Here is a 14,490-nt window from a genome sequence, read left to right as displayed (position 1 = left end):
TCTCTATAAGCATATTTAAAAGCAGGCTTTGCCTTATCTAAAGCATACAAAGTCTTTATATCATGAATGATTAATCTATTTCTTAATTTTGCTCTCCCAGTCACCATCCTTCTAACTGAAGTAGATTGAAAGATTTTTTTTCTAGTAACAGTGGGCATCACTGGCGAACTGAAGTATCTGAAATACACCTATAAAGAACTGCTCATTTCCTGGCACTGAATCCTTTCCCCTACTCCTTTAGTAAGGAGTGAGTGAGCCTCTTCAGTACACTGGGACTGAGAATTAAAAAAAAAAAGTCTCCTTGCAAGGTCCTGTGTTTCCTAAACTGTCCCCAAATGGTTGAGACTGCAGAGACAGAACAGTTCGAGGACCAAGGCCAGTCTTCTGTCTATTGGCATGTGAAGCTTTGCCTCTGACAGACAGCTTAAAATAAAAGAGTTTCTACAGGGGACAAGAATGAAAATGTAGAAAATTCCTTCAGATGGGGAGTATTACCTGCCAGATCTTTGTGTGCTCTGGAATCACACGGGGTGTGCCTTGAATGCTACAGGGCACTGGAGATTTCTGGAAATGGCTGTCACCCCATCATGTGCAGGTACTGTTTCCAGCCTTAGGTGTCTCACAGTTTGTTACTGACAAGTCCTGCTCAGTACCTTTGCTTTCAGTCATCTAAATCCACAAGTTTTCACTCTACCAAACGCATTCAGAGTTGCACACCAGAAATGTAATTGTGAAAGACCTATAAAAAAAGTAATTTCTGAACTGGAAAACCAGTTTTATTAACAGTCTCTGGCCCTTTCATTAAGTAAACATCTCAGTTGTGTCCCTGAAGTCAGTCACACTCATGAAGCTCAGGGTTTGTAAGAGCCGCACTAACACTGCATTATCGAATGTAACGCTCTAATAAATGATGATGTATCCTGCCAGAAGGGTTTAATTTGAAACAGATGGTCTAAAGAATGGAAACATAACCAAAGTATTTCACTGTAATCATTCTCCAGGAAACAAAAGGGGATTTGATATTATTGCCTCAAGGACCACCTGCCCCCCCAATGTTTTTGTCTTAGATAACAGTAAACTTTGATTTTGCTAATGAAGCACAGGTGCTGCTGATAGCTCCCAACAATGAAACAACTCAGGCATTTCTTCTAATCCTGATTAGCAAGTGAAAATTTGCTTTTGCAATAGCATACACTGCTTTTGCAAAATTCAACTGATCTCCCTTTGCACAGTTTTCCTTTATTTCTCTGTTTTAGAAAGAAAAATAAATAGATGTAATGGTCTTGACAGTGCTGGCTTCTATTGTGTTTGACAGTAACTGTCACCACTGAGCATTTAATATTTAGGCACTGCAGTCTATAAACCCAGCACTGCTTTTAGGTGCCCTTGCAAATCACAAAAAAACCTGCTCTGCCAAATTCCCTTAGCAGGAAAGAGAGTGCTCTGCCTGCAGAACCATCTGAGACACCGTGACGTACATAATTACACACTTTAAGAGATTTCTAGTTCTAAGGATCCCTTTAATGCTTTACAAGAAATACAAAGGCAAAATTCTAGCTCCCTCAAATATTCTTTCCTATCTCTCTGCCAGGAGCTGTTTTAGATATTCCCTGCTTTACTTCAAAAAAATCACCCTAGGGATGAGCTTGGCACAGGCTGTCTAAACCCTGCTGATTCTTTTTTTGGCAACAGCATTTAAATGCAGTGTTTTCACATACAGGCTGCATTGAGGATGTGTAGGCAAAACCCTGGGATGAAATAGTTTTGGGGGAAGTGATGCTCCAGGTCTGGAGAGATACTCATCCACACAGGTGACATTCTGTGCTGGCCACAGGGCAGGGATAGCAGCTGTGGCAGCGATTTAGCCAGATGAGCTCTCCCAAAAACCACTCCCCCTTCAGAGAAACCAAGGCCCAGGCCAAGCCAGGCACTTGCTTACACTGCACCCACCTTTAAATACATGAATAATCTTTCTGAAGGCACTGGACCCTGTCAGTATTGTGCCAGAGTTTAAAAAACCCCCACACTGTGCAGGGAAATAATGACCTTTGGAGAGACTCTATTTTTGTATTTCAAGCTTCTCTGCAATGCTGAAGACTATTTCTTCCCCTCACCTCTAGTGAAAAACTCAGATATCCCCAAAGCAACCATTTACTTGAGACTGCAGGAGCTTCAGGCCATAAAAATCCCAAGCATTGTGAGACCAGTCCAAATAGCTTGGAAGTAAGAAAAGTTAATGGGATATTCAACTGTTTCAACACAGATGTGTGCTTAGGTGTCTCCTACACATTAGTCACACTATCTAGTAAGCTTGGTACAAAGCCAGGAGCTAAGAAATCTTTAATATTAATGGCAATTCTCCTGACTCACTGTGTGACCACTCCTTGTATTAACTAGCTGAGAGCAGTGTCCTGGCTGCTGTGCAGTCTGTGTGAGCACAGGTGCCCTCCAGACCCTGCAGGGAGCAATTTCACACTGTGCTCACTGGATTTATACCTCTAGGGGAGAATACCAGTAGAAAGGTGAATTTGTCCCAGTATCTCTTGAAGAAAAAAAGGGATGTAACACACATCTACATGACTGCTGGAACACAGCAATAGCCCTGCCTCTGCTGACAGGTGATGAGCAGAGCACCAGGCAGCACAGTGCTCTCTCCTGATGGTGTGGTTGCAAGCACTGTTTCCACATAAAAGCAGTAAATGCAGTTTCTATGTCTGATCAGGGTTTGTTTTAGCCTGAACACAAACTGAAGTCCAGGACAGAGGAAACAGAATCTCAGTTATGACAGTCAGCACCTGGATCCTGTGGAAGTATTCCAAGCTTCCATTAGCCTGACACCTCTCCTAGAGCATAGTACACAAACTCCCAGTCTGAATCTCATAGCTGGGAGCAGCACATAATGATGTTATTTCACCTGAGAGGGTTTTTTAAATTCTTTTCCCTCTCAACAATTCGAAAATCATGGAGAGCATCTTCTCATATTGCAATACTCATTACTACACTTGCCGTCTTTCTGTCTCATTCTCAACACTAATAAGCACAGGACCTAATTATCCCCATTTATAAATAACTTTCCTCATCCTATCTCTGTCCAACGATGTCTTGGCAGGCATCCTCAGCAGAAGATTTGAAATTATGTCCCTGCCAAAAACTATTGCTGCTGATGAATCACAGCACACACAATTGAAAGGCTGTGGTTGGTTTTATAAATATCTGGGCACATACATATCTATGTAAATGTATGTGTATATTTATGTGTGTGTGTAACAACTTGGAAATTGCTATAGGTATAGATCAGACAAAATGGCATTGTGGCTCCTTCTCTCTTCCAAATTATGTTACTGAACTTATTCCATCAAATTTCCACTAATGTATTCATGCATTTCCTAGGGAATTGTTAAGGACCCTCAGGTGAAAATCAGCCTGCTGCACTGAGCCAGTCTGAGCACCAAATTAGTGTAAGTTATTCAAGTCACTAGTTGTAGGATTCAAGTGATTAATTTATCCTTAAGCCTAGGATTAGACAGTCATGGAGCATCCAAGGAACTCAGCTTCAAAAATCAAGTAATGTCAACCCAGGCTAAGGAGAGCATTGCTTCCCCAGCTCATGCAGGGGATTGCTAATAATAGTAGCAGAGTGTATATATATATATTTTATACATATAGAACTGAACCAAAAGCAGAGAGCACACCCCAAGTCTCCTATGCCCAAAAAGGACTCTTTCCTTCCTTTGTGTCACAGTGCTGAAATGCAGTCCTGCAGCATCCAGGGCTTCAGAGATTCATAAACAGAAGCTGTATAAATACCCCTAGATTTTGAGTACATATAATAAAAATATTACTCTCAAAAATAAATGAAAATATTCATAGAGAACCATATTAAAGGTCCTATTAAAATGAAGGAGAAATACACTAAATTTCTATTATATTGATTAATATGAAGGTTTTTACATGTTTTTAAAAATGTAGCTATTTTGTTGTTCAATATAAGTGGAAACAATTTTTTTTGCTTTTACAGTTACATAAACTCACGTGACTTCTGTTTACCCATGAACACACCTATTTTTTCCTATTCCCTAAATCAGGATGTGCTTTCCTGTGTTAAAATCTCAGGAATTAATAATTTCCATCTTATTCCTGCTCCTTGAGTGAAAGACCATACTAGAAAAGGAGGAATAATTTTGTGCACTAATAGACATTATTCCTTCTTTGACAAGCTTTATGTGCTGTTAATCTGATAATGTAGATAAATGGGTATGTACTTCTGTACAACACTAAAACAGACCCAAAAAAAGACAGAAATTAGTAACATTTTTCACATGGCAACACAGCAGCTCAGTCCTTGCCCTCAAGGGGTACAGCCTGGGTTCCTCAGCTGCCCACGACATGTCAATGGCTGTGGAACTCAGCTCTTGATGTGTTCTGTGCCTCACCAGCACATCAGTGTCCCACCTTCTCGAGGTCACTCCCAAGCTACAGCCATTTCTTTTACTGCATTTCTGCTCAGTCATTTTGGATATTATTATCCATATGTACAACTGCTCCAAGAAGCAGGCAGGGGAGAGCAGAACTGCTTAAGGCAATGAAGCATATGGTCTCTTGGAATGATGATTGTGCTGTGTGGGTAATGTGCAGAGCTTTGGATTGTAGGGAAATGTGCAGGGAGCCAATGGAAGGATCAAGGCAGAAATGTCTTTATCTGTTTACTAAAACAGCTTGCAAAATCAGCATGAAGTACCAAGATTATTGTCAAAAACATCCATCACAAACACCCAAAAACTTCCTCCTCAAGTGCACTACCTAAGTGATGCTTTCATTTGAGGCTAAATGTGCCCCAAATATGCCCTACTGCTGCAGGATACCTATGGGAGGCATCTGCCTGTCTTCAGCTGCAGAGCTGATGGCAGAACAGCAGGGCTTGAGCCTCTCACAAACACAACACATTTGTGAGTCAGGAAGTCACACCCCCATCCAAGATGGAGCAAAGAAGCACAGAAAGACAAACAAGGCAGCAGGAATCTACAGTGGAGTCAGAACTGCTGCCAGAATTCCTGAAGCCCACTCCTGTGCCTCACGTGCAGCCCGTGTTTGCAGAAGAACAGCTGGCTGGTACCTCTGTCACTGTGAGTCACAGCTGGAAGCTGAGAAGCTCCCAACAACAGCAGTGCAAAGCATGTGAGCTCTGATGGAGGGGATTGTGGCCAACAACAGAGCAGTTTGTCTCCACTATGTCACAGTGTGCCCAAAAAATTAGTCATAACCAAGTACCATCTATTTATAACTACTTACTTCTCTGTTTTTAAGTCTCTTGTTTTAGGTATCTGTCAATGAGACAATAAGGGCTGATCCAAAGGCCAGATGGATCCATACAGGCTGCAAAAAATGGATTATGCTGTTACTCACTGAATTTACTCAGACACTGCAGTTTCTACAAGAGCTTTTCCTAAGAAAAAGTAGCATTGCTTGTATTTAAAACAGACCCTCAACAATCCTTTCACCATCTGTTCCAATGACTGTACAAGAGAAAAAGCTGACAGCAAAGCTGTATTCTGCTAAACCACCTGGGCCCGTGACTAGAACCAGAATATAATGCAATTTTATGAGCTTCCACAGTCAGCTCTGACCCAAAGATCCCCATGTGCTCTGGTCCTGTGTAAAAGAAAGAGGCTTTCAAGATATATAAGTGTGCAGCTGGCACACCAGGAGCCATCCACCTCATATCCATGGGAACAGTGAATGCAGGAGGAAACCCCTGCCCAGGAGCCACTCCCCTGCACACTGCAGGAAAGGACAAGCCACAAGGCAGAAGAGCCCCCACTGCTGCTCCACCACTAATCCCAAATTCCTCCTTCCCCTGCCACTCAAAAATGCCTCCATGAAAACTATCTCTGTCCTGTGGAGCAGGGACAGAAGTTCCATTAAAAATAGAGCTGATCCCAGAATGGGATGTGTTTATGAAATTCCACTTTTCCCTTTGTGCTGTTGTGAGAAAATAAAAGATGGCAAGTATTTTGTTTGTTCCGAGTCACAGGCTTGAAGAAGTCCTAATGTCAATACGCTACAGCAGAGAGCAAATTCCTGTGGGTGCCACTCCTAATGGCATGTAAAGTATAATGAGGCACCATTAATGTTAAAGGAAAAACTACCACTGATTTCAGGGAAGTGAGATTTCAGTGTGAGCCAGGCATGGCTCACTCCTGAGCTCGATATGTTATTGTTATTCTGAAAACAGGAATTCTCATTTTAGGTGTTCATTTGGGCTATCAAATCTTGTGATTTTGGTGCTGAAAGCCCTATTTTGAGTCCTCATGGCTGACTGTGTGCAGTGGTAAGGTTTATTGAAGCATGGTTTAGTTCCAAAACAACAGTGCTAACTAAAGGACAGTTCTTCACTTGTATGGAAGGCAACTTTTCCCTCAGAGAGTTCCAGGCATTGCCATTTCTCTGGCCCACCACACATATCCTTCCCATTATTTCTTTCAGTTACCACTGAACTCAGTGGGAGGGTTTCACACACACGCAGATAATGCTCAACTAAATCCTTGAAAATCCTGCTCTTACCTCATATTGAAGAGATAGATGGATAGTCCAAGCCCCATGTGGAGGCTGGAAGTTAAAAAGTGTGAACCAAACCTCAGAAGGTAGCACACAGCCTTTATGGCTTTTACATGGCAGATACTTCACCAAGTCTGCTGAAAGAAAGGCTTTTGAATTACTTATGTTCATAAAAGAATTTTATTTCAGAAAGGGGATATTTTTTAAAATAAAAGACTTACCTGTGGTTCTCCTTTTTTTCTACAATGCAACTAAACCCCTAGAAAAGCTCCTGGTCTGGCAGAATCTGCTGCCTAAGCCATGTTGTGCACTTCTGCCATGTAGTCTGATCAAACTGGCCATGCCCACAAAGGCAGAAATTACTTCCATTAATGAGGAGCAGATTGACAGAATATCTTAAGACAGTCTAGAAATGTTATTAAACTTCAGCACTGCCCACAGTGCTCACTGTCCATCCCAGGCCAGGGGTATTCTATATCCAGTATCAATGGACAGGCTATGTCAGTGCTTTACAAATTACTGCCTGAAAAATCCACACAGGGGATGGACCTGTAAAAGGTGAACATGATGGCAACACAACCTCTAAGGCAAGTTGCTCTTACATATTCTCTACTTTCTCCAAGCTTCCAGCACTGCCTCCCTTCTCTCTGAATATCCCTTGAAATGGTGTGTCTGTTTACCAGTCTTCCACAGCCTGGAACATAACCAATGGCAGAAACACTGTTTCCAGTCTACTTTATTTGCTTACATTTTTTAAAAGTAATTTCGGTTTTGTATTTTGGTGCTGCTACAACCATTTTTTTTCTATCAATTTGTTCAGATTTGTTCAATTTAAAATATATCTGATAGAGATACCTGTAACTAGTTTTACCTGACTCTATGTACACAATTACATATACATTATACACATATAGGCATTATATATATACATATAAATATATACACATATATATAAGGCACTGTAAAATGTACCATCACTTCTCCAGGACTGTTTTAATCTCTAAAAGTAGATCATATTTCTTCATATAATTTGAAGTGCTTTTAAACATTTAAAAATGTTTCAGGGTTAGAGATATCAGCTGTGAAATAAGCCTTATGTTAAATTTCAAGTTGTGACAAGATGAACAAAACCAATTTTGACAGTAATTCTAATATATTTATTGTAAAACTGATTCTCTCTTTTTAAAAGACATATTCACCTGTATAAATAGTTTCCTTTGTCTCTCCTTATTAAGCTCCAAAATGTGAACCTAAACTTGTCCTGCAGAATGAAAAATAACAACAATGAAAAAATGAAACACAAACTTGGATAATTTACATATTACTTAGAGAGAGGAAAGCTGAGATTCCTGTAAGCCAAGATATCTTTAAATAAAAAGTATTGAAACAGATCATGGCCTTATATAATCCTGCTTGATGTAGCCAACATCCATGAGCCTGGTGATTACAGTTTGGGCCATTTTATATAAAAGGTAATCTCTGCCACGTGAAGACACCACAGCACACAAATATGACTGGCATTTATAATGAACATGCTCGAATGGATCCTTGCTTAATGCAATTAGCCTATATATGCAAATTATGGCATCAGAAATCCTGCAGCAGCTGCAGGGCTTGGCAGCTGTGTGTGTTGTAAGACAGTCTGACAGATCAAATGGACATATTTCCAAAGACTAGAAACACATAGACAGATGAAGACAGATTAAGAATTGCGCATGTTTGGGATTTCTAAGCCCACATGACCTGGACAGAATGTATTCAACAAATACCAATATAAAAATTTTCCAGTTACTCTGTGGCAGTGATTCAAAATTGTGCAGCACCACAGGATCCCTATTAACCCCACAGCTTAAATAAACAGTACAGAAAACTTCATTTAGTGTTGTTTCATGGACCACTTGCTGTGACCTCCCAAACAAGATTCATTGGTCACAACTGGGAGCACTCTTTTTAAAGACTCACCATATCTCCTACTCTACCATAGGCATCTTGAAAATGAGATTTAATGTGCAGTCACTTCTTTTAATATTTTGTCAGTTTTGTCCTTTGCACTGGAACTGGCCTTTCCAGTTCTGCTCTTCCAGTTCAGGTTTGGCACAAGTGGAAGTGAGAAATGGCAGAGCACCGTGAACCATCTCAGCAAACGAATGCAGCTGAGGCAGGAACAGACACTTGAAAATACTGAAGTGACCCAAAGGTTTAAAAAATATATATGTATTACGAGAGCCACAAAAAAGGTTACAGACAGAGCTCCACAAAGCCTGCACGGATACATTCCAACAATTCAAGGTGGCAGAACAGGTGAAATACAGACCATAAAAACGGTTCAACATTAACTTTCCAGACTGTCAGAGACAGAAAAGCTTGACCCCATCTTTCCCACACACACAAAAAAATATTGACTATATATATATCTCTCTATATATCTCTAGTCTGGACCACAGATATAGTCCAAAGAAAACCACATTGCAATTTCCATATTAGGCTTGTAGGAGAGTAGGCATCATCTGAGGAACGTCCACTGTCAGGCCCGGGAGGGATCCTCGTGGGCCGAGTTGACACAACATCACGCTTGGTTAGAATGAGAACAGCAACACCCCACAGCTCATGTGCTGCACATGGCTACCAACACAGAGCTCTGTGCAACCCCCCGAGCTGGCTGAACCAAACTGAGTAAATAAATTTGTTTTGCTTAATTAAAAAATAAAAAAAAAAAAAAAAAAAAAAGCAGATGTAAGATATTAGGGCAGTTCCTGCTATCACCTTCCTTAAAAATTCAAGACTTGAAGACTTCTTTAATGTACTTGCTTACAGACATGTTTTGAGACTGTATTAATGATCTTCAGGAAAATATGCCACCCTGAGGCTTTTTCCCTTGTTCACTTCAGGTTATGTCTGCATCCAGTTTTGACATGGGGGCCAAATGCTGGTTGTCTGTCAGTGCAGTATTTGGCCCGGAGTTTCAAAGTCTTTGCTATTCAGACTTTCCTATGAGGTCAACAAACAAAGTAGTAAAAAAAGAAAATATTAAGGCTTCAAGTAAAAATATTTTCTCTCTCTCCCACCCATGTAGTAAGGTACATTTAATTCCATAATACTCAATATATTATACAACTAAAGATATAGAGATCCAACTTTTCAAGGCAGAAAAGTACTACAATGAAAACCTGGAGGCTAAATGGGAGCATATGAACAGGGAACAAACAGATAATAAAATGCAATATGCAATGAAAACTGATGCGTAAACTAAAAAAACCTATTGCTCTTTTTTAAATAAGTAATACAATCCACAGCTACAAATAAAAACATGTTGAAAATATTTAAGACTTTTGAAACATGAAATAAGCATGACAAAAATAAAAAAGCTACTTTACAGGATGTGTTAACTCGTGCTGGATTTTCATGGCTGATCCCCACCTACTATAAATTAGCATCAATTAAATGAGCTTTCATGGAGCCACACTAATTTATACAAGCTGAAGATTTGGCCTGCAGTGTCTGTAAAAACAGGGTATCTTGACAGAAGAACCTTACTGCTGATCTGTAAACTGCTTCAAGAACTATACTTTAATATGGGCTGGATTCTGCTCAAAAATTAGATTTAATAAATAGGTCCCCAGTCCCACAACAGGAACTATGGAACAGACACTTACATTTATGAGTAAATAGCTGCAGGTTCAGTGCCTTGGATGGAAATGAGGCTGGATTTGCTGCATGCAATCTCCTGTTAACAGTTCTGCTTAGATTATTCTTTCAGAAACTCTGAATCATTTACTCCAGGCTATGTGCACTGAATTAAAAGCAAACCTCAAAAGGAAAAAAAAAAATACTTTGGTACCATTGTAAACCTATGAAGAAGTTGAATGTCTCTCAACTGTGGGCAAAACTACTCACAAAATACATAATCCTTACTGCTGAACCTGTACTGACACAGTGCATCCTTTTTTTCTCCCTTACCCCTTGTGAACTATGTCAAAATAACCCTGGATATTAGTGCTTTATACACACAATACTGTGTTTAGTCTTACTGAGAAATTCTCTCATGAACTAATGTAGTTAACTTCAAAGGCTCTTTGGCCCTTCAAGTTCCTCAGTAGCTTTTTCATTTATAAATGCAAGAGAAAGAACGATCAAAGTGGAGCATCACTGGGATGCAAATCTCAAATATTACATTGGTGCAAATTTTCAGCCTTGCTTGCATGAATTTCATGTACGTATTCAAAGATACATGATAAAATGTGCCCTTGTCTCACTCCCTAATCCCATGTGTTTCCTACCCCCTCTTTTTCAGGGCTTACATATGGCATACATGATACTTTAAAAACAAGTAATTTTGTGATGCTCTATGCACCAGAGTGAATTCCAGTCCTTAAAGAAGTACTGCATCTTCCTGAGGAGTTAACATCAGGGTAGACTGCAGATTAGTAACAGTTAAAGATGGAAGAAATCTGTAAGGCCATCTGGTCTACCCCTTGTCCCTACAGACTCACCTCTCACAGAAATTTTTTAATGACTTGTCCAAATACAGTTTGACTGTCCTAAACAGTTTGTCCAAAATTCTGCTTGGAAGACAATTCACTGCTCCTTCCTCTCCATCTTTTCTGCCCCATTCTAAATGTAGAGCATTGGCTACCAGTGACAACCCTTGGATTTACCTTTGGTTTTACAACTTTTAAGTAATATATTTGTAAAATTATGGTACTCAATTTCCACTTCATTGCTTAGCCAGTGGCATGTTTTAGCCCTTTAAATCTTCTCATTAGCCAGCCCATCCAGTTCTTTAATATATATTGCTCCATCTATACCTGATCCAGTTTGCCAGCATCCTTTTGGCACCATGGTGCCTCCAATTAAAGACAGTGTTCTACATGCCAGTGAGCAAATCTGCACAGAAACACTATTGCTTCACTGCTCTGCAATATCCCTACACCAGGCATTTAAAATATCACCAAGGCAATAAAATGCACACTGATTTCTACTTCACCCTTTCAGAACTTTAGCCTATTGCAGATGCATTGCTTTCCACGTTTCTTCCTTCAGGCAACATAGAGCGTTACACAGAGAGATGATTAACTTTCTTATGTTCTCTTCAACCTTTGTCTCCAAAAAATAATGTGATATACAAGGGACATAATAACCATGTATTGCAGCAGATGTCAAGATTCATCAAATCAAAATATAAATTGTAACCAGGCAAAATTAAGGTCAATATTTGCCTTCTGGAATAATTAACCTCAACATACATGAAAACAAGTAAGATATTATTAACACATTCTGAATTGCTACCAAATACCTGGAGAGCTTTCCATTATAGTCAAGGACTGAAAAGGATTTAACCCCTTGAAACGAATATCCTGAAAAATGATGGATTTAGATCTCTAATCAAAACTATTCACCAAGAGAACCAGGTGGGAAGTCGAGGTCTTGTATGCTGACTGGCTCAGTGATAAATAACAATTTTTAGTGACTTTGGCAACAGTCGCTCAGGATATTCTTAATTGCACACATGATCTGGCAAGTTAGCATTGGTCCAGATCTCAGTACTTTTGACTTCTGAGGTGGTAACTGAATGGTAAGGAAAAGGAGATAAGGAATAGAGAAATAAAAATCCATTTGTCCCAAAATTAGCTTTGCCAGAGTCCTCATATTTTTGACAAAAGTAATGCACCCCTTTCTTGTTTTTTACGGTAAAGTTGTCTTTAAATCCAACAAAGTAAATGTAGTTTTCTGGAGACAGGAAAAAGAAACCTCAGAATGTTAAATAGATTTGATTGATATTATTTTAAAAAGTTGTTCCCCAGGGGGGAAAAAACCCAAATTGAAAATCCTTTGTCTAACAGTATTGAAGACCAGAGGGAATGTGCTAGTAATTAGGCAGACAGAAAATTTATATCCTTTAGATGCACGCTTGGCTCAGTTACACACACTGTAAATTCGACAGCTTATGTTAACCTTGCTGCGGGATTACACTGACGGCTCCAGGGCGAGGCAGTAAACTCTGTTATTGCCTAAATCCAACAGGTAAGGAGGGTGCAGGGAAAGCAGCTGATGGCTGTTTAAAATATGCTTCCATCTGAACATTTCTTTTCTCATCTGCTTGGTTCTGTTGCTGGGTCAGAGAAGCCTTTCAAACCCAGAGGGAGCAGGAGGTCAGAGTGGCAGATCCTCGCCGGTGTTGCGGTCGTTTTCCATGAAGACAAACACGCGCACACACACACACAACTTCACACACAGGGAGGCCAACGGCAGACAGGGAGAAGCTGTTGCTATCCTTTCTCCCGCCCCCATCTGGGACCAGGGAGGCTTCCAAAGAAGACATGGTGTCTGCAGCCCAAGTGGCCTTGCCTTGCTCCTTCCAGGAGGAGGAACCTGAGCTGCAGCGCCCGGGGGACGAGGAGAAGCTCCTGCTCAGCACAGGAACCCCACTTTCCATGTCAGCAGGAAAACAGCAGTTGGTCCTCTGGCTCCTGCCAGACACCTCGCTGGCCAGAAGAACTGGGAAGGGGCATGGGAGAACTGACTGATCCTAGCTGACTGAACTGTTTCACAGCACAAGTGCTACACAACAGAGTGGTTGGACAGACACACCACAATGGCTTTAGCGCTCTCTTGCAGGAAGGAATTCCACTCCGTGTGGTCTTAGGTCGTAGCCAGTTCCTGACTGTCGGTTCAGGAAGAGTCTGATACACTGTACAATTTTATTATTCCCTCAAGAATAAGGCTGCAGCTGGTTTTTGGCCAAAAAAGAAAGATGAAAACAGAACAAACCCAAAACAAGAAAAGGAGAGTGGCCGACTGCTGCTGCTCCTTCTTTGTTGTTGTTTGAGTCTTCACAGTGCTCCTAGCTTCATGGCTGGCTGAGTGGATGGCTCTTTGTTTTTAATTCATTTTATTTTACACTGAAATTTCATAGGTTGTTCCACCAACTCCAGACACCTTCTTAACATTAGAGTGTCTAGCAGGGCTGACTGGTGTCCCCTGGGAACTTGATGTTGAACCCAACCTGGTTATTCCTTTTGGCTGTCCATTTATTTTACTGTGAGGTGTCTTCAACTGCATGTCATCCCTGCACCAAAAGAAATATAAAAAGATGCAATATTAGTGACAAAGTGTGATACAGAATGGCTTCATTCAGAATAAACAATTACCCCTGTCATCCTGAGTTCCCAGCATTGCAAAATATTCAAGCCTGGGAGCAAGCTGGTTGAAGCCAGTGCATTTGATGAAAAGCCACTGAAATGAGAGAATTAATTTGGCCATTAGGTTAGTGGACCACGCCTGAGTAATATTTGTTAATTTAATTACTTGCTTAAATTCTTTGTTGTTCCAAACTAATTGCAGAGGCATTTGTAGGACACAGGAGAGTTTAACTGTTACCACTGCTCACCACTGACCTTAAGCCAAACGGTGTTTAAAAAGCAGAAACAAATTCTCGGAAAAAACATTTCCCAGTTAAATATCCAGGTAAACAAAACTTTGTTGCTCATCTCTGAAACAACTTGTTTGCACTTAACTTCAGGAGGTCTACAATAATAGTTCTCCCACATTTCAGTACGTTTTCCAAAACTGTTGGATAACAGGAGAGAGAAACCTGGGATCTAAACCAGAGGTCAGCACAGCACAGTAAGTACCAGAGACAAAGGAAACTTAGATATTTCTGAAGAGCTGCCCTCAAGGTCCCAACTAAGCTGAAATACTGCATCCTCAGCAGGATCATGATCTTTTCAAGCTTTCCAAGCTTCATAGCTTCCAGAAGGAAAACAGAAGCACATGCAGAAGCTGCGGCTGAGCATCTTGCTCAGGTGGCAGTTACTGAGGCTTTCAGCACAGCAAATCCTTTCTCTCCATGCTTTCTCACAGAAAGGAAGGAAGCAGAAAGGCCTTAAGGTAATATCATGAAGCTCTGTGCTTTTATCAGCAGTTCTGTACTATGGA

General features: G+C 40.5%; 1 protein-coding gene across 3 annotated transcripts in view; it reads right to left on the bottom strand.

Annotated features, from left to right (window-relative positions):
* Positions 1-9,272: 9,272 nt before the first annotated feature.
* The window catches only part of ZDHHC8 (zinc finger DHHC-type palmitoyltransferase 8), a 110,281-nt gene continuing 105,063 nt past the window's right edge, over positions 9,273-14,490 (bottom strand). Inside the window, exons 11-12 of one of the 3 annotated variants that reach the window (XR_008483851.1) lie at positions 10,209-13,621; positions 9,273-9,543 (exon numbers count right to left, since the gene is read on the bottom strand). Coding sequence is in view for 1 of the 3 variants with exons in the window: in XM_054288811.1 (XP_054144786.1) it covers positions 13,450-13,621 (172 nt within the window). In the remaining 2 variants the exon portion in view is untranslated. Of the gene's footprint in view, positions 13,622-14,490 lie in introns of all 3 variants that reach the window. The other 2 variants (XR_008483852.1, XM_054288811.1) reach the window with 2 other exon arrangements.

The sequence above is a fragment of the Melozone crissalis genome, unplaced genomic scaffold (assembly GCF_028551555.1).
Source record: "Melozone crissalis strain CALT ecotype California unplaced genomic scaffold, PUWL_Pcris_2 ptg000063l_1, whole genome shotgun sequence".
NCBI lineage: Eukaryota > Metazoa > Chordata > Aves > Passeriformes > Passerellidae > Melozone > Melozone crissalis.
This window is presented reverse-complemented; position numbering and strand designations above follow the sequence as displayed.